This window comes from Mytilus trossulus, chromosome 2 (assembly GCF_036588685.1).
Source record: "Mytilus trossulus isolate FHL-02 chromosome 2, PNRI_Mtr1.1.1.hap1, whole genome shotgun sequence".
Lineage (NCBI taxonomy): Eukaryota > Metazoa > Mollusca > Bivalvia > Mytilida > Mytilidae > Mytilus > Mytilus trossulus.
In genome coordinates, this window is record NC_086374.1 from 28,814,502 (window position 1) to 28,839,671 (window position 25,170).

The window sequence follows — 25,170 nt, forward strand, 5'->3', positions numbered from 1 at the left end:
CTGTTGCCTAAGAAATATTGCATACACGTGGCTCTTTTTAATTGATCGATGATATTTGTGTTTCTTTCTTATTCATAACACAAAAGTGCTAAGTTGATAATATTATCATTAATTTCTTTTTCCCTCATAATTTTATTTTGTTTTAGATGCATCAATATTTTTTGTAATAAAATGAATAGACTGTGATTTATTTCTTTAAAGGCAGCATATTTTTTACTGTTTTTAGTCATTCTCAAAAAATGGAGATAAAACCGAATTCTTCCATGACTGGAGACAGGAATTTCTTGCAGGAACTGGTAAAACTCTAAGTTTTTATGACATTGCTGATGTTACTGCAGCTTATGGATGTACTGGTAAGAGAAAATCGTCAATAATATTGTTTAATTGTTGAAAGATATAACCTATGTCAGTGTTTATTACGTGTTCTGTATGAGTGGTTTTACAATAAAAACTCTCTGACAAAGTGTGTGATACATGATATGTAGATACGTAAACAATTATTCGGATTCATTTTTACAGTGAAGTATTTTGAATGTTTCGAACCCTCAATGATCAGAAAATTTACCGAAATGATTAGAGCAATGCAAAATGAAACTAAAACCGAAGAAAACACATCAACTATGAGAGGAAAAAAAAACCAAAAAAAAAAAACACCATACATACCATAAATAAAGGTATCTCCAAAAAGAAATAAAACTTTCGAACATATTTCTTATTTGTTATTTGTTATGTGTTTATAGTGAAAAAAATGTTTGCAAATGTTAGAGATTTCTTATTGGCATAGCTTCTTAAAAGATATAATTCTTTTATGTTAAAATTTCAAACGATATTTTTGTAATTGGTCTTATTTCCGCATTTTCAGTTATTTTATAATTTAGAAAATAAGGATCATGAGGTTTCTTGCCCCATTTTTCAAATTTATCCCAATAACATGTTATCTGTACTTCTATTTTAGATTCGTGTGTCTCACCACCTACCTGTCAGCACGGAGGATTTGTTGATCAAACATGTTCATGTGCTTGTCCTCCAGATTTAACTGGCACTGTTTGTCAACAACTTGATCAAAGTAGTTGTATGTAAATTCTGAATATATAGTGCCTTCACCCGTAGTGTGATGCATTGAACATTTTTCTTTTACATATATAATGAAATGAAACATGAAACATGAAAACTTAATTAAACGCCTATTTCTACATATACAATATGTATTCAATGGCGTTGTACATAAATGACATATAAAATACAAAAATACTAAACAAAAATACAATATGTATGTACAATACCAAAAATTGAAAATTTATACTGTGATACACAAGAAAAAAGTCAGAAAAGTTCAAAATAATTTTGGAAGTACAATGTCTTCAACCGACATTTAAAAATATCCAAAGATTCAGAGTTTCTTACATTTGTACCTAGTTCATTCCACAATTTTGGCCCAATAGTACTAAAGCTTCTATCTGAAAAAGTTTTCTTTTTGTTATATGGGACTGCATAACAACCAATAGATGACTCTGACGACCTTAATGAACGTTTCGACACTTGAGGATTTAACAAATTGATCAAATATGACGGTGCATTACCTACATGACAGTTGTACATATATGTTAAGATTTTAAATGTAATTCTGGCTTTGATCGGAAGCCAGTGTAAGTCAAACAATGCCTGCTTGGCACTGTCATACTTAGAACGGTTTAACACAAGTTTGGCACACATATTCTCGTATATCCTAGTATCCAGTGTTTTCTCTTTCGTGAAAATAAAACTTCAAATAATTCCTGCTTCAGAAGTACTTTAAATTTATGCATGTATCATCATCTGGAACACTCAAAAACAAAAAAATTGAATGTAAGGAATTTACAGATAAGGAAAAACGCTAGAAGCTATCTGAATAAGGGAAATAAAAAGAATAGCACAGTCAATTTAAGTCAGTATTGCCTGATTGATTTGGAATTGTAATTTCTTAGTAAATCGTTATTCATCAAAGTGGGGGTTTAGTATTAATATATATTCTATATTATAATAGTCATGTTAGTAACTAGACACCGACTTGAGCTGATGATACACCCGGAAACTAACAGTCTTCCAGCAGTATAATCAACCCAGTTAATAAATTTATTCATAGATTTTTGTAGCATTGGGATATTATTTTTCATGTATGGATAAAAGTTGAAAAAAAGGTAAGATTTGAAACTTGAAAAAGTAATGATTCATAGAATTAACGCAAACATTTAAGATAAAAACGAATCATTAATTGATTTAGAAATTGATGTTGTATATGATAGAAACGGCGGTTATTTTGAATTATTGAAATGACATAGGAATGTATTAATACTGATTTCAGCCAATTGTGGAGGTACTATTAATATAGCAGGTGGTGAAACATTTTTTCTGACGTCACCAAATTACCCATCGAATTATGACACCGGTTTGAAGTGTGTATGGTTCATACAGGTAGGTATTGTTAAACAACTTAAATCACATAAAAATATATTTAATAGGCAGAAGTAAGTTTTGTTTTTATATGTGAGTATAGTATTGAATACATGTTAACAGAGGTATTTGTGAAGATTCCAGAGCGATATTTGTATCCTTTGATTATTACCTTTGATTAATGAATTTGATCTACTGTTAAAAATAGTTTCAGAGGTTCCTTTTTTTTTTTTTAAAGATATAGCAACTGTTGTATGTAAATTATGAATACTATGTTTTTGGTTGTTCGGTGTTTGTCCAAGGCTCCGTGTTGAAGGCCATACTTTAACCCATATTTTATTTTGACTTTTATAAATTGTGACTTGAATGAATAGTTGTGTTATTGGCACTCATATCACTGCTTCTTACTTATATTTATGTAGACGAAATACACGTCAAATTAAGCAAATTATAATCCAAATACTTGCTTGAATGGGTTATTTAAAGTCTTAATCATTTTACAGGGAGATCCTGGCAACCATATAAGAGCAACTGTTACCGATATGGATGTAAGCCATAACAAAAATACTTGCTATCACTGGATAGAAATGGTTTATTACCTCCTTGCCAACAAAGGTCCAGAGTACGTTATGTAATCTATATGTACGGAACAAAGTCATATAAGATAATTGCTTATGTTGTTAAATTAACAATGAAATTATTAAAATATTCAAACAAATATTGAAGGTGAATCTTACAAAGAGGCATAACACAGTCGCAGTCAAATTCTTATCGTTTAGAATGCTATAAGCGTGCAGAAATATGTAGTGAACTACGTTGTGACCTTCAACCTTTCATGATCATTGCAATTAATTAATTACTGATGTTCATTACCTGAGTTTTTTAAAAACAAATCGTCCAACAAATGATACTGCAATTTCTAAAGTTTTTATGCTTATCAACAGTGTTTTATTTTTAGGCGATGTGGTACTACGGACCATGAAGTCTGGGATACATCTTCCGAGGGAGAAATGAATACAATGATAATTAAATTTGACAGTTTTGTGGGAAGTGATAAGGCGACCGCAAAGGGATTCAATATAACATTAGAATCAATTGGAACAGGTCGGTTAAAAGTATATCTAATTATCGTTTTTTGTAACTGTGGCCAAGTTGTTAACTATTTCAAAAAAGGCAATTCGTTTCCTTATATGATATTGTTTAAAATATGTTTTTGTGTATATGCGTATCATAGTATATTAAGATTATCTAAAAGTTCGGCAGTTTGGTAAGCATCACAGACACTCTAGGATAAAAGTGATCGGTATATGTCAAAGATGTGCTACATGAGCAAGGCCTTTTTATGAAAATACTATAATTCTTGTTGTGTTTGAAAGGGTGCTCAAATATCAAATATTTATCGATTCCTTATTTTTCGCGACTGGAATTTTTAATTCTCATTTCATGATATTATTCCATTTAGAGAATGTCATTCTTAAGAAAATATGACCATTTAATGGTTCTGCATTTGTTTTACTTAAAACCAATTGAATATGCACAAAATTGATTTAAAAAAAATCCATAATTGAGTAAAAGACATTGATTAAAGTTGATGCTTAGTTATGAAGTATATGAATCTAATAATCTCAATATATTTCAAATATCCGCATCCGTAAACTCTTTCAAGTGTTATGTACCCTTTGGAAAGTCTCAGCTTTTTAGGAGCTTATCACATATAGTCTATACCAAAGTAAACAGATTCAAGATATTTTTTTTCAATTTGGTTGACACGTGTTAAATAAGATTATAAGTGAAAAGCAAACACTATAACATTCCGTGCAAATAGTCCAGTAAATGTTAAAATTAATTTGTATGTATATGTATTTATTTTTACAGTCGGTGTTGATCAACAATACGATAGACAAAGATGAATGTTTGTGATATAATTGCCAATGGCATAATAATCTAACGTCCAATTTATACAATAAATAGCTATTAGAACATACTCACCCCTTCTCGTCCAATGGAAAGTCAGTTTTTCCCCCATAATTTTCATAGTACATGGTGTTCAATGCACTATGAAATGCTATATATGAATGACTTTTTATTGTCAGTTAATAATGAAAGTGAACTCTTAAAAACTGCACTAACGAAGTGTACAATCCCATCAGGCATTTTCCATTTGAAAAGATCTAGAGCCTACTGATTAAAGATAAAAGAACTAATTTAAAATCAAAACATTTTCATACATTTTCGAACAGTACACATATAAAAATAAACGAAAACAATTTGGCTAAGGATGTAGGTCAAATAAAATTAATTTAATTTATATACCTGACATTTGAGGGATTTTTTTTCTTTCAAGGAAACAATGCCAGACTGCATATTTAAAGTAAAGATTTTTTTCCGGAAAAACACAATACACATACATTTATCAATAAAAAGTAAGCATTAAATGTTGAATGGTCTGAATTTAAATATTTGTTTTAAAAAAAGTCAAATTCAAAAAGGGGATTTATATAAAATTGTGTTTAAAAAAAAATATAAAAAAATCAAGAGATATAAGCATTAAATTTTACCTGAAGCAGAAGAAAATCAATTTATCTACAATTCGGTCCTCACAAACTATGTCCGAGCTTTTTCATTCCATCTATTGAAATGATAATTATCTATGTTTAATATTTAGTTCATTTTAAAAAGTGAACTGTTATTAAGGTTTGAATATTACAATGGGAAGGATAATATTGTAAGGTCACACGAATGTGTGAATATGTTCAAACTGGTCAGACAACACTTGGTCATGTTTTATGAAGATTTAAGCACTCGGCTTCGCCTTAGGATTAAATGTTCATAAAACACGACCAAGTATTATCTAACCTATAAAGAAGTCATGTTTTTTAAACACTCGTTACAATGATCACAGATATTAATAAATGTTATTTTTATTCATAGGATGTGAGAATAATCCGTGTGTTCATGGCTCATGTTACAGTCCAATGAACTCAAACAGCTATACCTGTACATGCAAACAGGGATTTATTGGAACCAACTGCGACGTACCCTCAGGTATGAAAAAAACACACCATACAACTGTATTATATGCAAAGTAATTATTAATTTAATATCGTATTAATGCATTTAATTATTTTGATTTCCAGACGAATACTTTATTTCACATATTAAATATGACATTTTTGTTTTTTAGTGCTGACATTAATTGTCAATGATATGGATATACTTATAAATTTACTGTTTACAAGTTTTTGAATTTTTTGCAACACTAAAGCTTTTCTACCTCAGGCATAGATCACCTTATCTGTAATTTGCAAAACTTTTATGAATTTTGGTTCTCAATGCTCTTCAACTTCGTACTCTATTTGGCCTTTAAAACTTTTTTTGGATTCGAGCGTCACTGATGAGTCTCTTGTAGAAGAAACTCGCGTCTGGCGTATTTACTAAAGTTAGTCCTGGTTACTGTGATGAGTTTATTTACAGCCACTGGATCGATGCAACTGCCGGTGGAGATTTATTTCCCCGACGGTATCACAAGCCCAGTAGTCGGCACTTTTTGTGCTGACATGAATTATCATTGATATAGTAATACTTATAAATTTACAGTTTACATTTTTTGATTTTTTTGAAATACTAAGGCTTTTCTACCTCATGCATAGATCACCTTAGATGTATTTGGCAAAACTTTTAGGAATTTTGATTCTCAATGCTCTTCAATTTCTTACTTTATTTGACCTTTTTAATTTTTTTTGGATTCGAGCGTCACTGATGAGTCTTTTGTAGAGGAAACGCGCATCTAGCGTATATACTAAAATTAGTCCTGGTAACTGTGATGAGTTTATTTATACCCAATGGGTCGATGCCACTGATGGTGGACATTTATTCCCCCGAGGGTATCATCAACCTAGTAGTCAGCACTTCTTGTGCTGACATGAATTGTCATTGTTATAGTTATACATATAAATTTACTGTTTACAAAACTTTGATTTTTTTGAATTACTAAGGCTTTTCTACCTCAGGCATATATTACCTTATCTGTATTTGGCAAAACTTTTAGGAATTTTGGTTATCACTGCTTTTCAATTTCGTACTTTATTTGACCTTTTTCATTTTTTTGGATTCTAGCGTCACTGATGAGTCTTTTGTAGAGGAAACGCGCATCTAGCGTATATACTAAAATTAGTCCTGGTTACTGTGATGAGTTTATTTATACCCAATGGGTCGATGCCACTGCTGGTGGACATTTATTCCCCCGAGGGTATTCTCAGCCCAGTAGTCAGCATTTGTTGTGCTGACATGAATTGTCATTGATATAGTTATACATATAAATTTACTCATTACAAATTTTTGATTTTTTTGAAATACTAAGGCTTTTCTACCTCAGGCATATATCACCTTATCTGTATTTGGCAAAACTTTTAGGAATTTTGGTTATTACTGCTTTTCAATTTCGTACTTTATTTGACCTTTTTCATTTTTTTGGATTCTAGCGTCACTGATGAGTCTTTTGTAGAACAAAACGCGCGTCTGGCGTATATACTAAATGTAGTCCTGGTATCTGTGATGATTTTTTTAAATATCTTATACGAACCATCTTTTTCTGCGAGGTAAAACCAAAAAACTTTATATTATTCCATGAGATCACTTATTTTTAAATGCAGTAGTTAGATTGTTATTAGGTTATTTTTTTTTATTTAGTTATTGATATGTTAAGTGCTTTAATACTCTTTTATTGTTAATCAATGGATGATTTAATCACATGAAAAGTAAAATAACAACAAAACTGACCTCCGAGGAAAATTCAAAACGGAAAATCAGTAGTTAAAACACATCAAGCGAATGGACAACCTTCATATTTCTGACTAAGTACAGACATTCCTAAATGTAGAAAATGATGGCCTCAACCTGCTTTAGTAGCGCTAAACCTCTCATGTGTACGACAGTCGCGTAAATTCCGTTATTTTGACTAAGATGCGTGAACAAAGTGTCACAAATAGGAGTATAACAACAACACGAACCCCAACAAAAACTTTGGTTGATTTCAGGTTCTCTGGGAATGTAAGCAGATCATGCTTCACATGTTGCACACGTCGTGTTGCTCATATCATTACAAAGCCATTGGATAGTCTTATTGGATGGGTCACATTCATGAAAAGGAAACATGATTACTATTAATAGAAAATTTGCATGATATATCTCCAATACATTTGTTAAACACAAAAGAGGCGGAAAATGGAAATCCTATTAATTTCGTGTGTCCGAAACGCTTCATGGTTTAACCTTCAACGTTATGAGGTATATGAAAAAAATGCAAGAGATACGTATGCTATATTGAAGACTCTTAAGACAAGAAACTGGCAATAATTAGGCAAATTAAACGGAACACGACAAAAGACGGACAATTACACTAGACACAACATAGTAAACTCAGCAACACGAAATCCCCAAAACTGGATTTTAGGTGCCTTTTGTGAAAGACTTAGCAAATCTTGCTAAACGCGTGGTACAATTTATGTTGTTCATGGTACGCATATTAAAGTCTCTTTTGGTGAAATCAATATCGAAGATTAAAGGAAGGAATTGGAAAATATCTTGTGCACACCACCAACAAAGACCTCATCTGGTTGCGTCACATCAACAAAAAAGTCTTCAAAACACGTTGCTTCTTACAGGGAAACCTGTGTAATGAATGTCAACAACAAAAGCATTCTTCATCTTAGTAAGACCAAAACAGTTGTATGTTTCCCCGGTATGGGATTCTCCTAATCATACACGACATAGATCATGTACAAAGACGAACAGCTCGCTTTGTTTATAGTGGCTATAAAGCCCCAGCCACATAGTAAATAGACAGCAAGATACATAAAGACAACAATAGTATACCGGTGTTAAAAAGTCATAAATCGGTACTCAGAAATCATGTTTACAAACCATCACCGAGGGAAACGTATAAACTATTAGAGGAAAATAAAAGAACATAAAGAACACTAAAGTGCAACAAAAACAAATGCCATCGTACAAAAAAAAACTAACTTTTTGATATCAACTACCATACGTCTGACTTGGTACAGGCCATTTTAAAGGAAAACTGACCGTTGAACCTTGTCTAATGACTGGCAAAACAGTTCGCTTTACGACAATGTTAAAACATATAGCTGAAATATCAATACTGCGTGACAGTTAAACAATACAACACACGCAAGAATATTCATCACAGAGAACAGCACAAACAAGAACAACAACGAAAAACAAAAAAGGACAACAAGTGCAAAAATAGTCCAGTATTTTACAAAATGCCTGATTTTAAAATTTCCCTGTAACATATATATTTGTTAATTAGTTTATAATTTATTATGAATACCTCCGAGTTTCCCTGGACTTATACCCTTGGTCTGAAAAGTGGCCACCTGTCTGTTTGAGATGCGCTAGAGTCAGTTACACTCCATTGCAGAGTTTGACTCGAAAACGGGAAGAGGATGAAGAAGCTTTGTCGTAGATCTACGAGTCACTACGTCAAATTTTGTCAAGGGTACGTAGGCAAATACTACCGGTTTTGTAGCGAAGCTGACTTTTCCACTATATATGGACAGTAGATTTGAATTCAAGAAACCGATGTTGATGACCAGTTTTGCTTGCAATGAAGATCATTGTTTTGTTTTAAATTCAAGACATTACTCAATTTCGGGTTCATGTTAGTCCATTTATTCTAACTCCCAATGCTTGTCTATTGTATATCATGACATGTTGGATATACTTTTGAACATGTCCTACCTTTAAATTATTGTATTTCGTGTATTTGAAAATTAGACGTTTTTGTCAGGTGAGAGTTATATACGATGTTTCAGCTACATGGTTTAAAAACAATACATACTTATGTCATACTCTTAACAAATATTAACTTTCGGTTTAGATTTGTGTTTTTATTTTGTTTTACAGTGTATTCAAAATATTCGAATGTACTGCAGAGATTGATCATTACTGTATGTTCGTTCAATCAACTGATGATAAATTCAACTGGGGCAAACGATCAGTGAGTACATATATCAATATTGTTTATAATTGTTGTTCATTTATACGATTTGAACATGTTAAAGCCTTTGTCGTTTAAAAAAAAACAATCGAACCTAACATCAATAATTCCCTTTAAAAAGATAGGCAATACGTATATCGTATGATAGCTTAACATTGTAAAACTTGCAGCAGTTACAACAGAACACAACAACAACCAACTACCGACATCCTCGTTGGAAATAGATAGACAAATAAAGGCAAAGAAATTCGAACAGCACGTGGTTTGAGACCTACTACAACAACCAACTTCCGACATCCTCGTTGGAAATAGATAGACAAATAAAGGCAAAGAAATTCGAACAGCACGTTGTTTGAGACCTACTACAACAACCAACTACTAATATCCTCGATGGAAATAGGCAGACAAATAAAAACAAAGAACAAAGAACAGCACGTGGTTTATAGACCATGACTTTGTACAGTCAAAAACTGTTGAGCGGTTAAAACCAGACCCATATTTCCCAATTGAGACTAGACATACGTAATAAACTGAAAAACATTGAATAGAACTTGCACATATCAGATACACAAAAGGATGACCACTTACTTGATCAGGTTGTGTACCATTTTCTTGCATCCATAAAATTTAAACCTAAACATGAACACTATTTAGATGATTACTAAGACTTATGTGGTTGTATTATTTGATTGCTCTTTGAATTACTTTCATTTATTTAAAAGTGCAGCAAACCAGTTTTAAAGCGGTTTTTATAACTTTAAAATTCAACATTGTTAAAAATAGTTTCAGAGAAAACGATGCAAGGATGATATCAACAATACCTGCGAATTTTTGGATGGTACGCTGTCTAATTTACAATCGACACAATCGACATGAACTCCGAAAGCCGTCTCCGATATAATATATGGATCTAGACACAAAATAGACTAGCAAGGAATCATAGTGTTTTTGGCTTATTTCGAATCATAGAAAATATGGGTACCATCGTGTTCATAAAAACGAGGTTTTTCTCGTCTTAATTGGAAAAGAATTAATCTTTTTCAAGTGAAATTAAACAAACCAAATATGATCAGTCAATGATCAATTGATTTCAACCGAAATCACATCAAAGGTCGATGTATACGAAGCTAGTAATGTTCAGGTACGGACTATAGAATGTCTTGAATCTATCAAATACACTGAGAGCTTGTATCTATGATGAGCTTATTCTCGTGGTGTTTTGTCTGTTGCTTGGTCCGTTTCTGTGTGTGTTGCGTTTCGGTGTTGTGTCGTTGTTCTCTTTTTATATTTAATGCGTTTCCCTCGGTTTTAGTTTGTTACCCCGATTTTGTTTTTTGTCCATGGATTTATGACTTTTGAACAGCGGTATACTACTGTTGCCTTTATTTATATATCAATATTAACAGTGTTATACAGTGATGCTACTGTCCATTGTGTGGTCGAACGCATGGTTCAATGCCAATCATCAATTCACTAATTCTTTAAATGCTATTTTTGTTTTTAAAAATAATCTGTGTTGCTGTTTATGCACAATTAAAGAACTCCAGATGCAAGTTATACTTACAGGTACCTGCCTTTGTGAAACAGACGTTTCGAGTAATTTAGTGAAATGTTGAGTTTGAATTCACTACGTTGAAAGTAATTTTATTCTTTTACAACCGTGGTTGTTCCCTAGTCTAAAACATTCCACTTTTCTTCAGGGTCCAACTAAATATTATACATATAGTGGAATAACGGGCGTGACTGGTCCTGGTGGTGCAAAAGAGGGATTTGTATATTTTTATACAAGGACTTATCCAGTAAGGAGACCGGGTGATGATGCAGTTATGTTTACTGATGTATCTTTTCCAAGTGAGAGCTCTAAATACTTTGATTTTTTCCTTTGCTCAATTGTTAGTAGACAGGTAGAATACATTTGTAACCACCTATATATATGTCAACTTATGATAAAATTGTTTTCTCTCAACGTATACTATATGGTAATGACACTCAAATTCTGATGATATGATTGTTCGCGTCGATAGCCAGTTCATCCTCCAATATATCCACAACGCTTTGGAAGTTACAATTGTATCTACTTACAAGACTTAGGATAAACCGATAAAATATTAAAATTGATAATGTTGACCACAAAGGACGTTAAAAGAAAATCACACATATATTGACCTACACTTAAATATTCACTATGGTGATCGATTGAGAACATAAGTGGCGCTCCATTGTGAACAGTTTAATGTAGCAACATTTCTACATCACCTTCACCAGGTGTTATTCCCTTGTTAATGCAATATTGCAGGGATAACACTGAAGCTTTTTAACCAAGATTTAAATTTTCAGCTAAAGTTATACTGACGCCATCATGATTTGATTCGCCGTTATAAAATATCTATATCGCCAATCAATCACCATTGTAAATCAATATATAAAACAATGACTATATCTGTGATGTTCTTTTTTTCAAATCCGATTGGAAGGATGGGATCAAAGTAACTAGGTTTGTTAAAGTGAGAGAAAATTGACTACATATGAGAACATTAATTGAAAAAGATACTAATTCTAGCTTTATATCAATCTCGCTTATGAGGTCTGGAGTCGGTTTCACAACAGATCTTACGACTAAGATTGATCGTAAATATAATGATTTTTTCATGACTTAAGACCTATTTTAGGCTTAGGTGTTCTGTTGAAATTGACTCCTGGTCTATACTCAATAGTAATCAAAAGTACCAGGCTTAACAAGTTGATGATAAGAGAAACACGGGTTGCTTATGGTAAAAATCTGAAGGATAAATGCAGTCGAAAGATATTGTTGAGCTCTTAACTCTTAACGCTTTGAGTAATGCAAAACAAAAGTATTTCGCCACATTTGCTACGCATTTTCATTTTATATTTTTTTTTATATCTTCATTCTAGGTTTTGAAATAAATAAGGCGTTCTTAGAATATATTTTTTTTTAAAATTTAATATTGATTCGGCAATACGTGTTAAATTCTTTTAACCAGGAAAACAAATAATATTAATCCGTTCGAAACTTGTTAAATAGTACGAGAACTAAAGATGATTGTTTATGTAGCTACATTATTTCCAAATATCTTAGGAATTAATTAGATAGGATAGATTTAACTTTTAAAACGTTTGCATCAATGTTACTCACAATGGACTTTTTGACTTTTTTGCTTGATAGAGGTCGAGCGATGTTTGTCTTTCTGGTACCACATGCGCAGTTATTATGCAGTACATATGGGGACACTAAAGATTACTATGACAGATGGTACTGGAGAAGAAACGTTATTGTTTACCAAATCGGGTAATCAGGGCAAAGAATGGATACAAGCAAAAATAGACATACCAGCTGTAGATAATTTGAAGGTACGTAAAATGTAACTCTTTCAATTTAAAAGATGTGTTACTCATTAATATGATAATAAGAAGATATGGTATACAACTGCCTCTGGGGCAACTATCCAATAAACATCGACAGATAAGGAAGGTTGAAAATAACACCATGTCGTCGTATGACCTTTTATTATACACGAATTAAAGTTACACTGGAGGGAATGATATAGAAGGTCCTTGGATAAAAATGAAAAACAATTTAAAGCAAAAAGATGAGGCTGAATTCAAAAAAAGGCTTTTGACTTGAGATATATACACAAAGACGTACGTTGGCCATGGTAAAACAGCATCACAATTCAACATACTAAAACTCAGTTGAAAAGTACTGAACTCGTCACTCATTTTAATGACCAAGTTTACCCTTTACACATGAAATATTGTTGATAGACAAATTTGAAACTATATAAATGTTTTCTAAATCCAAAACAAATCTGAACCTGATCCAACGGTCTTCAGAGATTCGTGTTGAAATGATGAATATAACTTATTAACAAGACTGCCAACACTGTTTAATGAATTATTTTTTAATTCCAATTATAAAAGACGCATAGCATAAGCATCGATCTAGTGGAAGTATACTTCTTACTGTTTGGTTGGCACACGTGGCAGCAATAATACATTTCGCATCGATCGAATACATGTATGATAAGCAAGACAAGATTTACACTAATGAGTTAAAGTAACACAGTCATCAATGGACCCTTTCAACCTTGAAATAGTTGATTATTTCAAAAGAAATAGTGGGACATTAAATTATAAAACATATCTGTACGATCATACCTACAAATAATCTGTAAGGCCTCATAGTGTCTATTGAATCCCATAAGCTGTGTTCTGAGAGGAACATACATGGTAACAATCTCACTAAGCGATCACAATATGCAAATGCTGTTCAAGATTTAAATGTTGCATATTGCTTCCTTGCTCAGAGATTCAAGCTTCTTGAAGTTCCTAATTTTGTTAATGCATTAAGATTGTTTTGCCTTTCTTTCTTGTCCTTGAAGACTCGATAGCACAGCCATTGTTAAAGTATATTACAGAATAATGTATCCTTACAGCTTACAATTAACGGAACCTCAGGGCCTGGTTGGATGTCAGATATGGCTATAGATGGTATATATTTGGTTCCTGGTACCTGTGGTTAGTATGACTTTGTTAACGTTATTAGAAAAAAGGATCCAACTACCATTTTTAAAGCTCATCTGGAGTTTATAATTCAAGGGAAAAGTGGCATACACCAAACAAAGCTAGAGGGAGTGCACTATAACCGAATAATGTCATAATCATGTTATTTTATTCATACGTATTTGTTAGGCAAAGCTTCAATATATTAATCGGATATTTCTTAAATGGACATTTAGTTAGAAAGTTTCGTTCTGGTTGGTCTATTTCTACAGACTATGTGGTCCTTTGACCTTATATACTTTTTGTATATCTTTTCAGCACAAATGTGTCAATCTATAGATTTCTAGTCTCCCAAAATATTAAATTGTTTAAAGACATCTGTTACCCAAATTTTGTCTCAAATCTTAACTGTCTTAACAGCAATATTTTCTCCAGTTGATATAAAAAAATCAGTCTACCACTTCTTTACAATTGAATGCATTGTCTCAATGTAGTGTGTCAACTCATCCAATCATCGTTGTCTGTCCACAAAGTGGCATTAAAATGCATGCGATATACCTTCAGAATGCTAGCTTATCTCATCTAAAATCATTGGACCAAATTTAACAACATTTTACCACAACCATCATTCGGTATTTAGATTTGAAAAAAATGTATCTTATGACCACGCTTCCAAACAAGCAATGTAAACATGGCTAAAACTAGGGATAAAAATGCAACGTTCGTCTTTCAAAACGTGAAAACCGCTACAGAAAGAAAAAAAAGACGTTCACAAAGATGAGATCAACAGTCAGACGACTACTTGTAAAAGTAAACCAAGAATGATTGAGATTTTTGGGGTGATTTCTATATTTAAAATAATTATAACAAAGTTGCAATAGTTTTGACAATAAAAAAAGGGCAAGATAAGGTCTAAAATGAATTCAGCGTTCAATTTTCATTTCGAAAGCTATTATAATAAATAGATAGATATTTTAAATAAAAAAAGAGACCAGCAAGACAAAATCTACCAATAGATTAGTATGGCCAAAACTGTTTGTCGACTACTCACTGAAAGAACAAAGAAACTTCAAAGAAGAGTTCATTTCTTTCCTTTTGCTTATTTGGGCTTTTCTTTAAATTCATCGAGCCGATTTTATTATGAAAAAGTAACATTTCTAATCTCACTTGACTGTTTGTGAATTTTACAGAGAGTCCTCTGTCAACACCCGCTCCAACTACATCAACAACAACATCTACTCCGACCACTACAACTACTCCAACCACAACAACTACTCCGACCACAACAACTACTCCTACCACAACAACTACTCCTACCACAACAACTACTCCTACCACAACAACAACCCCGACCACAACAACTACTCCGACCACCACCACAACTCCGACCACAAAAACCACTCCGACCACAACAACTACTCCGACCACAACAACCATTCCGAGCACAACAACCATTCCGACCACAACAACTACTGAGACCACAACAACTTCTCCTACCACAACAACTACTCCGACCACAACGATCACTCCGACTACAACAACTACTCCTACCACAACAACTACTCCGACAACAACTACTCCGACCAAAACAACCACTACGACCACAACAACTACTCCGACCACAACAACTACTCCGACCACAACAACTACTCCGACCACAACAACCACTGCGACCACAACTACTCCGACCACAACAACTTCTCCGACCAGAACAACCACTCCGACCACAACAACCACCCCGACCACAACAACTACTCCGACCACAACAACTACTCCGACCACAACAACTACTCCGACCACAACAACCACTCCGACCACAACTACTCCGACCACAACAACTTCTCCGACCACAACAACTACTCCGACTACAACAACTACTCCGACCACTACAACCACGCCAACCACAACAACCACTCCTACAACATCTACTCCGACCACAACAACAACTCCGACCACAACAACTATTCCGACCACAACAACTATTCCGACCACAACAACTACTCCAACCACAACAACTACTCCGACCACAACAACCACTCCGACAACAACTACTCCGACCACAACAACCACTCCGACTACAACAACTACTCCGACCACTACAACCACGCCAACCACAACAACCACTCCTACAACAACTACTCCGACCACAACAACAACTACGACCACAACAACTACTCCGACCACAACAACTTTTCCGACCACAACAACTACTCCAACCACAACAACTACTCCGACCATAACAACCACTCCGACAACAACTACTCCGACCACAACAACTACTCCAACCACAACAACTACTCCGACCATAACAACCACTCCGACAACAACTACTCCGACCACTACAACTACCCTGACCACAACGACAACAGTGTCTACAACAAACATAGGTATAAAGAAAAGGCATCGAGGGAAATGTGAATGGAGTGTATTATTATTTTACTTAACATGTTATGATATTCTGGTTTACCCCTTCTAAATCACAAGACATTTTGATGAAGTGTTCACATATAGTGTATGCATCCTTTTTTTTCTCTTTTTCGGAGTATTTCATATTCAGTTAACTGGAATACATACATCTTTGCAAGGAGATAGTTCGATTTAAAAAAAATAAGGAATTGTAGAAACGAGTTGATCTCATCTGCTTTCTATTCATTTTAATTGACTCTGAACTCAATATTTCAAAAGAAGGAAATAATAAAATGAAGTGTAAAAATGTATCTTTTTGATTGAGCTAAGCATTCGATGTCAAACAGTTGATCAAATACTGTGGGGGAGGGGTTTCACAAAAAAAAATGTCTGCCTTTTCTCTTTTCAGTTATTGAATGTGGATTTGAACAAGGACAAACATGTGCATTCGAAAATACTAATGGCGACGACTTTGACTGGACTATAGATCAATCAGTAAGTTTTATTAAGAAGCAAATGAATAATGAATATTTATCTACAACTGATTTAATTTGGAATGTAGCGAGTCTTCAGATTGGCTGACGGTGTTTTGTTTATTAGCTCATAGACATTATTCAATCATGTGACCATGAAGTCATCAACGTTTTTTCATGATTATCCGGTTGAAAATGGAATTAAGAATTAAATTGTAAGAAATAACATTTATATTTTATTTGTCTTTTCGAAATAACATAAACATGTGGAACACACTCCAATTAACATGCTACGCGAGTTATTCAGTGTGCACCTCATTTTTATGTTATTTCTTTATAGACAGAAAAAAATATTACAGTTATTTCTTAATTATATCACACATTTCTGCTAATTTAATTAGATTTGTAATTATCGTTGTGTCTTGTGTGCAACAACTAGTAATTTTTACTGAAATCTGTCATTCTTTAATAATATATTAATTCAGGGATTAAATGATAATTTTGCCATAACACAAACGGCTAATGATATTCTTGTCCAACTTGATATAAAAAGTTATAAGAATTCTACATAAAAGACTTTCAATTAGACGTATCTTGTTGGTATCAAAACAAAAATCTCGCTTTTGGTATGTTTTTTCCTTTCAAATAATAACGTCCTTTCTCAGAATACGGATAATACGAATAGTCGAAAATATACTGTGTTATTCTTGGCGATGAGGCGGCAATCCAACGAAACAACAAACAAATAAAAGTTTATACATTTGCAACTAAAATTTCTAAATGTGTAAATTTGAGTTAATATTTAAAAAAGATGGTAAGTTTGATTATAATGTTAAAAAAAAAATCAGCAAGTTCAATTTCATGTTAAAATATTTAGCAATCATATGTTTTGTCTTATTCACGTCCTCTCTGTCTCAATCTCATTGCCAGCTATAGTTTAATGTTCCAATATAAGACACCTTTTTGTCTTATACAGCTAAAAGCAAACATTGAAAACACAACTAAATTAGCAATATGAGACGTAATTCAAAAAGTGCTGACAAGTTGGGATCAAAATCAGATACATCTTGTGTCTAACAAAAGTATTGTGTTATAGCAATCACTGCAATGTTTTCTTTTGATGAACAAAGTAAATGATATAGTAATCACTAAATTATTTTCTTGTCGAACAAAGTATTGTGGTATAGTAATCAATAAATGTTTTCCTATGTCGAACAAAGTATTGTATTATAGTTATCAAAGGTACCAGGATTATAATTTAGTACGTCAGACACGCGTTTAGTCTACATAAGACTCATCAGTGAACTCATATCAAAATAGGTATAAAGCCAAACAAGTATAACAGTCGCTGAAATGTTTTCTTGTGATGTATAAATAATCGTGTGAACGACACATCAAAGAGGGAACTGTAAAACATGACAACAAACAAACACAATTTTATTTTTTATAGTAAATTCATTGCAATATAGGGCTCAACATTTACCTCGAATACTGGTCCTTCGGCTGCACACAGTGGTGACCAATATGCCTATATTGAGGTCAATGGTCAAAGACAGGGCTCTATGGCCTTTTTGAGCTCAAAGAATACTGACCTGTTCTGTAAGTATTAAAAACATTCATTTATATATATTAAAACTTTATATTAAATTATTTAAGTATTTTTTGTATTTTTATACAACTGCACTGTTGTTTTCTTGTAACTAGCTTTCGTGTTGTCTTAAGTGACATATGTAGACAGTAGAGAAAATTCTCGTTTATGCTCTTATAATGTGCAAGATAATGGAGTTTGTCAGAGCGAGTGGATTTTTTCGCATATTACCAATTTCCATTCTCAATATCATTTATAAACAGCCGTCGATCTAAATTATCAAATACTCAATCTCTTTATTTCCGATGCAGATGGGATTTTTCGACCCCTCCCTTTTGACCCTTATGTTGCTTATCTATTGTAATATTATGGTTGTCATCTGCTATCTGTTATGTTATTTAACACGTCATTTTGGGGCCCCTTCATAGCTTGCTATCAGAGTATGAGCCAAGGCTCCATGTTAAAGACCGAACTTTGACCTATAAAGGTTTACTTTTACAAACTGTGACTTTAAAGAGAGTTGTCTCATTAGCATTCATACCTGCTCTTCTTAAAATATCTAATATTATAAAAAGTTTCAACAAAAAGAATTGTATCATGTCTTAAGCCGTTGGTGAAACCAAAAGACAAATTGGTTGGGTAAGATTTTTTTTAAAGACTTTAGCATTAACAATAGTGTCTCCCCTAGCAATGAAACATGTAAGCATGTAATACAGACGACAACTTAAACCCCACTTTGTTGGAAAGCAGTGAAAAAATCTTTATAAGTAAGTAAAAGCTTTATCATCAATAAAATTAGTGACCATGATGTATCCCTATAAAAAATAATTTTCCGAAAGATTTCCTAAACTTTGAATTATGAAAAGATATTAGTTGTAGAAACATGTACAATGAACAACATATAAATTAGGTAAAGCGATCATTTATCATGCAACTAAATCTAAAATTACAACTGTATGTCATAAGTGTTACTGTCATTCGTGATATTACTTCGCATAAAGAAGTATCATTGACCTGTTGAGTAACACCACTAAATATATCATGACAATAAGCCATTTTTATGTGTTATTTTCATGTTTAAGGTGGTACCTAACACTACAGGGAGATAACTCTGTAAAATCAGCTAAACGTTTTAATTACGTTGTGTCTGAAGGGAATATTAAGCTTCTCAATGATCAAACTAGGTTTTTGTCAAACTGCTATATAACCTGTGTAATTTTACTGATTAAACAGTTGGTTCAATTTTTTTGAAATTTTTATATTTTGTTAAAAGTACGAAGTAAATACTATGTCAAAATTTTGAGAAAATTAAACGAGCCAAATTAATTTTATTCAGGTGTTAAGTACCACCTTAAAAACTGAAATATCATATTATTTATAAAATACAATATTTCTTTGAACAATGTTTTAACACTTTAACGTATTACCTATACAAATACCTATACACAAACTCGTGTATGCTGGAAACAGCAATGACACTATTTAGTAACACTATTTCATTTTAGTTATTAATATTATGTTATATAATTTGGATATAACATTGAACTGTGATACTTTTGTGTCATTGTAATTACTGAAGGGTCAGAGGTGTCACTATAAAAAATGCAATAGTCTTTGTTTTACATTGTCTTATCGGGGCCTTTTATAGCTGACTTTGTGGTATGGGCTTTGCTCGTTGTTTTAGGCCTATATATGTTAAAATCTGTGTCATTTTGGGCTTTTGTGGATAGTTGTCTCATTGGCAAACATACCACGTCTTCTTTTTGTTTGCTCGGTGACAATGTCGGGCGTGGGGTATGTGAGTTGCTCTCAAAGGTTTTTTCCCTGTTCATTTATATAAACTTCACATTTAGCTTGTTTTGATAATGAATTACATGTATATAGACATTACAGGTTGTGTTCCAATAACCATATCTTACATATCTGACTATTCGAATTATTATTGTCTTTATTTCAGCCTCTTCGTTTTGCCTCAGTTTTTATTATCACATGTATGGCAAACATATTGGATATCTAGCAGTGTACTCACAAAAACGTAACTCGGGCTGGTGGTCTAAACGTTGGGCTCGGTCCGGAAATCAAGGAAATCAATGGATCAAAGCCAGTGTGGATATTACTGGTAATATAAAGTCAGGCATTGTTGTAAGTATATAATCAGAACATCAGTTCTTTCTTCAAAATTTTCCTACCTTTTGTAAAGTTTCACTGAGATTGCATTGACATATAATTATATGCACTGACCTTAAATAAATCTTAAACTTTGACCTTTGAATTCCAAAATTACTACGAAGTTTCATACTTTAGAGTGAGAAACTGATTCATTTTGATTGGATTGTCAGTGTAAGAAAATATTGGGACTATATATGCTAGAAATATTTTTTCTAAAAGTGATAATTCTGTTTCTAATATAAAGAAACTTTTGACACTGCCTTTGTTTGTTGTTATTTGATAACAATTGGTTTGTGCCTTCTGTATCTGTTTTGCAGCAATGGACATTTGAGCGAAATGAAAGAATATTTGAACGATTAAAAAAATAGTTCGAGTTTCCAAGTATCGAATATCTAAGCGAAAATAAAAAAATAGCATTGGACATTTTAACGAAAACAAATTAAATAAGAATGATGAAGGAGTACCTCTCCTGTTCTATAGGTTTAATCTGTAAACCTTGCTCACCACGGGAAGTGGAAGTAGAATCTCAATGAGGATAAAGTTGAGAAAATATGTTTACAAAGAGTTGATAATGCATAAAATTCAAAACATTTCTATATTACACTGTCATCAACCATAAAACTCGCCAATGGCATTATTTTCAAGTCAGTTCTGGCTTAAAATTAAAAGCTAAGGCTTCTGACATATAACTCCCTCTTGACCGAAGATTCGGGTACTAAGTAGGTAATTTGTTTGCTGAACAGACGGACAAGTAGCTGCATTTTATAACTTTCTAACCGTTGACACATTGCTCTTAAATGCGCTAGTATATGTTGTTTCGTATACTACAATGGATTTCTAGCTCAGTGTTGATGATTTCTACTCTTGTTCGTCAGAATTAGTATTATACGGTCTTTGATTGATTAGAACATTGCAATTTCCATGCAAAAGCTTCACAGTTATCAAACCAATGCTTTTCGAATTTGGACATGTTGTAGCTGGTAACAAAATGGAGGTCATCAACGGGGTTGACGATTTTTACAGTTGTTGAGTAGTGTTGGCCCTTGTGTCACGGTACTTGTCTATCCCAAATTCATGTATTTTGTTTTGATGTGATATTTGTTATTCTCGTGGGATTTTGTCTGATGCTCGGTCCGTTTCTGTGTGTGTTACATTTTAGTGTTATGTCGTTGTTCTCCTCTTATATTTAATGCGTTTCCCTCGGTTTTAGTTTGTTACCCCGATTTTGTTTTTGCCCATGGATTTATGAGTTGTGAACAACGGTATACTACTGTTGCCTTTATAAATATAAACTGTCTATATACTTTTATTGATGACACGTTTGGCCTTTATACTAGGTTTAATGTATGAAGGACGAGATTTTGTGTAATACGATTTATCCTTTGACGCATGCATCACATTTAATTGTATGCATAGCAAAAAAAATAAGATATAAATAACAAAAATACCGAACTCCAAAGAAACATAAAAACAGAAATTTTCTTATCAAAAGCTCAAACAGTTACTCATCAAATGAAATTAAGAATAAATATTTTATTCCATACTAGGTACAATATGGATCTTCTCTTGATGTAGGTGCACATTGGAACAAACAATACTAAACGATTTTATCGTATGATATATAAAGTTGGACTTTTCAATTTTTAAAATTGTGTCAATTAAAACCAGGTTAAATTGTGAATTTATCATAATTCTATCATTTTCAAAATATAATACATTTCAAACTAATCAGAATGTAAAATATTAATACAGTTAATGACTTATTTGTACGAAACAAAAAAAAAAGTTTTTTCTACATTGTTATTATTTTTCAGATTGATATCGAGGCTTCGAAAGGAAGTAGAGGGAATAGAGGTGATATTGCAATTGATGATATAACATTGCGTACCGGTTCTTGTAACTAGCTTGTTACACTACTCGATATTGTGAACTGAAAAGTCAATTTATTGACTAACGTTATTATTATTATCTGTTCTAGAAATGTACGTGTTAGTCCAGCTAATATTGCCCGAAATTCACCTTTTAATTTTGTTTTTATATCAGATTATGTTTACTAAAAATTGTTGGTCGCAAACAAACAGTGTTTTCAGTATTTAATGTAATGATATTATTCTTCGTGCATCCATTTTTTTTAAGAAACGGATATCTTATTAAGTATATTTAAAGCTAATAAAAAACATTTGCATTCAACACATGTTTTGTTTTGGTGTAAGATAATCTTATTTTTACATACCACAAGTTCCTACACAGTGAACATTTCACTGTGGCTCATTGACGTTAAACTTTGTAAATTTTTTTAGATTATCAAATATTTGAGCCCCCAGCATCCTTGAAAACTTTCAACGTCAATATCTTGTATCTGATGTGGATAATTTGGTAGCGTTATTGATATTTCCAGGTCCATTACTAGACAAGTGGTAAGCCCACTATACAGTACGGCGATCACGTTGTCTCCGTACTTCCAACTGTGATTGAAACGGGATTTGAGCGAGATTACTATTAAAAGTAACAAAATAATATGTGATGCATTCTGGGTAGAGATAATTTATTCAAACGCTCTATTACTAGTTAGCACACAGTTGAAAACTATCTTTGACCATTGACGAAAAGCTCATGTAGATGCCATACTAATATATTAGTGTCACGAGTCATTATGATGGTTTAAAATGATAAAAGTTGTTTGCATTATTTATTAATTTAAAAACCACAATTGCAACTGTAGACAAACAGAATAAAACAAACTTCATCAACAAACGTTTGGTTTCAGAAGAAACTGCTATTAATAAGCTAACAAGTAACACTGATTAGGAACAACTTTCTATGATATTTATTTTAAGAAAATACGTTACGAATTTCAAACTTTAAGAGATTATTTGTAAAACTGCCGGGGAATTCTACAGATTAAACCTGGAAACAGTGTATCTTTTATTGATATCAATATATATACACACGGAAAAAAGTATTGCAACACCTTGATCTTTTAAAACTTGAATAATCAATCTCTTATTTTGGATGGAATATGATAAAATATTTGTAAAATAATATTGAAACGTAGTTAATGATAACATTGGCTTTAAAACGAACAAAAAATGTGTGAAAACAAAAGTTGTATCTAACCAAAATTTTTATACCAAATGAAGTGTTTTTTGTACAAAAAAATGCATTTTAAAACTTGTACTGTAGTCGAACTTTCGATGTCAGACATTTCAAAATAATTCTTAAGATGATTGTTCACATCATGGTTGATCGTTATACGCCAAAGAATTAGAACTTTGTGCGCAGCCTCCATTCTAACGGATAACCGCATCTTAACGTCTTCTGATTCCTGCGGTAAATCGACTAATTTGTTGCTAAGGTAGCAGCAACCATTATTGACGATGGGTATTGTTTATTTACTTGACTTCTTTGAACTCCGTGTCCTTTCATGCACTTTACGCTCAATAGTGTCCCATATATGCTCGATATGGTTCAAATTCGGGCTCAATTGGGCCAAGGAAGATAAACCGAACTTCATTGGAACAATGGATCTTCCTCCACGACGCTAATTTCCAACTTTGGCGAGCTCTGCACTATAATCTCCCAATTGATACGATATTTCCGTGCTTGCATTTCCTATCATGATTTTCTTGATGGAGGGTTGCTGCTCATAAGGAAGCTGTTAAACCAATAGTTTCAAATGGTGAAGTTGAAATCATTTCTCCGTAAATTTGACGGACGCCATCACGAGTTGGTTGACCGTTATAAAATAACCGTTTAACAAATGATATCGGATATGTTCCTTACGTCGTAATTACAATCCCCTTCCCTTACATGAATGTGACCTACCGAATAAGACTATTTACCGGATTTGATATCACATAAGCAACACGACGGGTGCCACATGTGGAGCAGGATCTGCTTACCCTTCCGGAGCACCTGAGATCACCCATATTTTTTTGGTGGGGTTCGTGTTGTTTATTGTTTGGTTTTCTATGTTGTGTCATTATGTACTATTGTTTCTCTGTTTGTCTTTTTATTTTTTGCCATGGAGTTGTCAGTTTGTTTTAGATTTATGAGTATGACTGTCCCTTTGGTATCTTTCGTCTCTGTTTTGGATACGGGCATCTGTGTGTCTGTTCGTAGCCAATGGTCCCCGAAATTGTATTATCGCACGATAACCAGAAGCGATGAGCCGATCTCGAACAGTTCTTGTTTAAAGGCTTCTGTATGGTTACCATTCTCTTCTTAGGATTGTATTGTTTGCAATAGAATTCCTTCTAACCAACCTTCATTATGCTTTAATTGCCCTAGCAGACGTAATAGGGGGTCTTCTTGACCTCGGAAGGTCTTTAAGATCGTTCCTTGCCTGATTTTTATTCTCAAAACGACTTATAGCGGAAAGGTGATGACCAACAATACGTGCAATTATCACAGGGACATACATCTTGCTGCAGTTATGCGTTGTGGATGACCAATTACAAGGTGTCAATAACATAAATTTATAAACTTGGTTATTTTAAGTGTTGAAAAAAAGGGGATGAAATCATGTTTTAGTATTTACGAGTACAGTAACTGCATGAGCA

General features: G+C 33.0%; 2 protein-coding genes and 1 long non-coding RNA gene across 3 annotated transcripts; all 3 read left to right on the forward strand.

The window, feature by feature from the left end:
• Positions 1 to 962: 962 nt before the first annotated feature.
• LOC134705018 (uncharacterized) lies at positions 963 to 2,992 on the forward strand. The gene is made up of 3 exons (XR_010105463.1): positions 963 to 1,072; positions 2,342 to 2,451; positions 2,934 to 2,992. It is a non-coding gene; the product is annotated as an uncharacterized LOC134705018 (long non-coding RNA).
• A 25-nt stretch (positions 2,993 to 3,017) lies between these two features.
• Positions 3,018 to 17,423, forward strand: LOC134705703 (mucin-2-like). The gene is made up of 8 exons (XM_063564424.1): positions 3,018 to 3,052; positions 3,389 to 3,545; positions 11,152 to 11,302; positions 12,636 to 12,820; positions 13,906 to 13,987; positions 15,163 to 16,359; positions 16,788 to 16,873; positions 17,337 to 17,423. The coding sequence occupies exons 1-8, from the start codon at positions 3,018 to 3,020 to the stop codon at positions 17,421 to 17,423; spliced, it is 1,980 nt and encodes a 659-aa protein (XP_063420494.1).
• A 940-nt stretch (positions 17,424 to 18,363) lies between these two features.
• LOC134705019 (MAM domain-containing glycosylphosphatidylinositol anchor protein 1-like) lies at positions 18,364 to 22,721 on the forward strand. The gene is made up of 3 exons (XM_063563787.1): positions 18,364 to 18,450; positions 20,397 to 20,581; positions 22,423 to 22,721. Exons 1-3 carry the CDS (start codon positions 18,414 to 18,416, stop codon positions 22,510 to 22,512), a joined length of 312 nt encoding a protein of 103 aa, XP_063419857.1. The 5' UTR covers positions 18,364 to 18,413; the 3' UTR covers positions 22,513 to 22,721.
• The last annotated feature ends 2,449 nt before the right edge of the window (positions 22,722 to 25,170 follow it).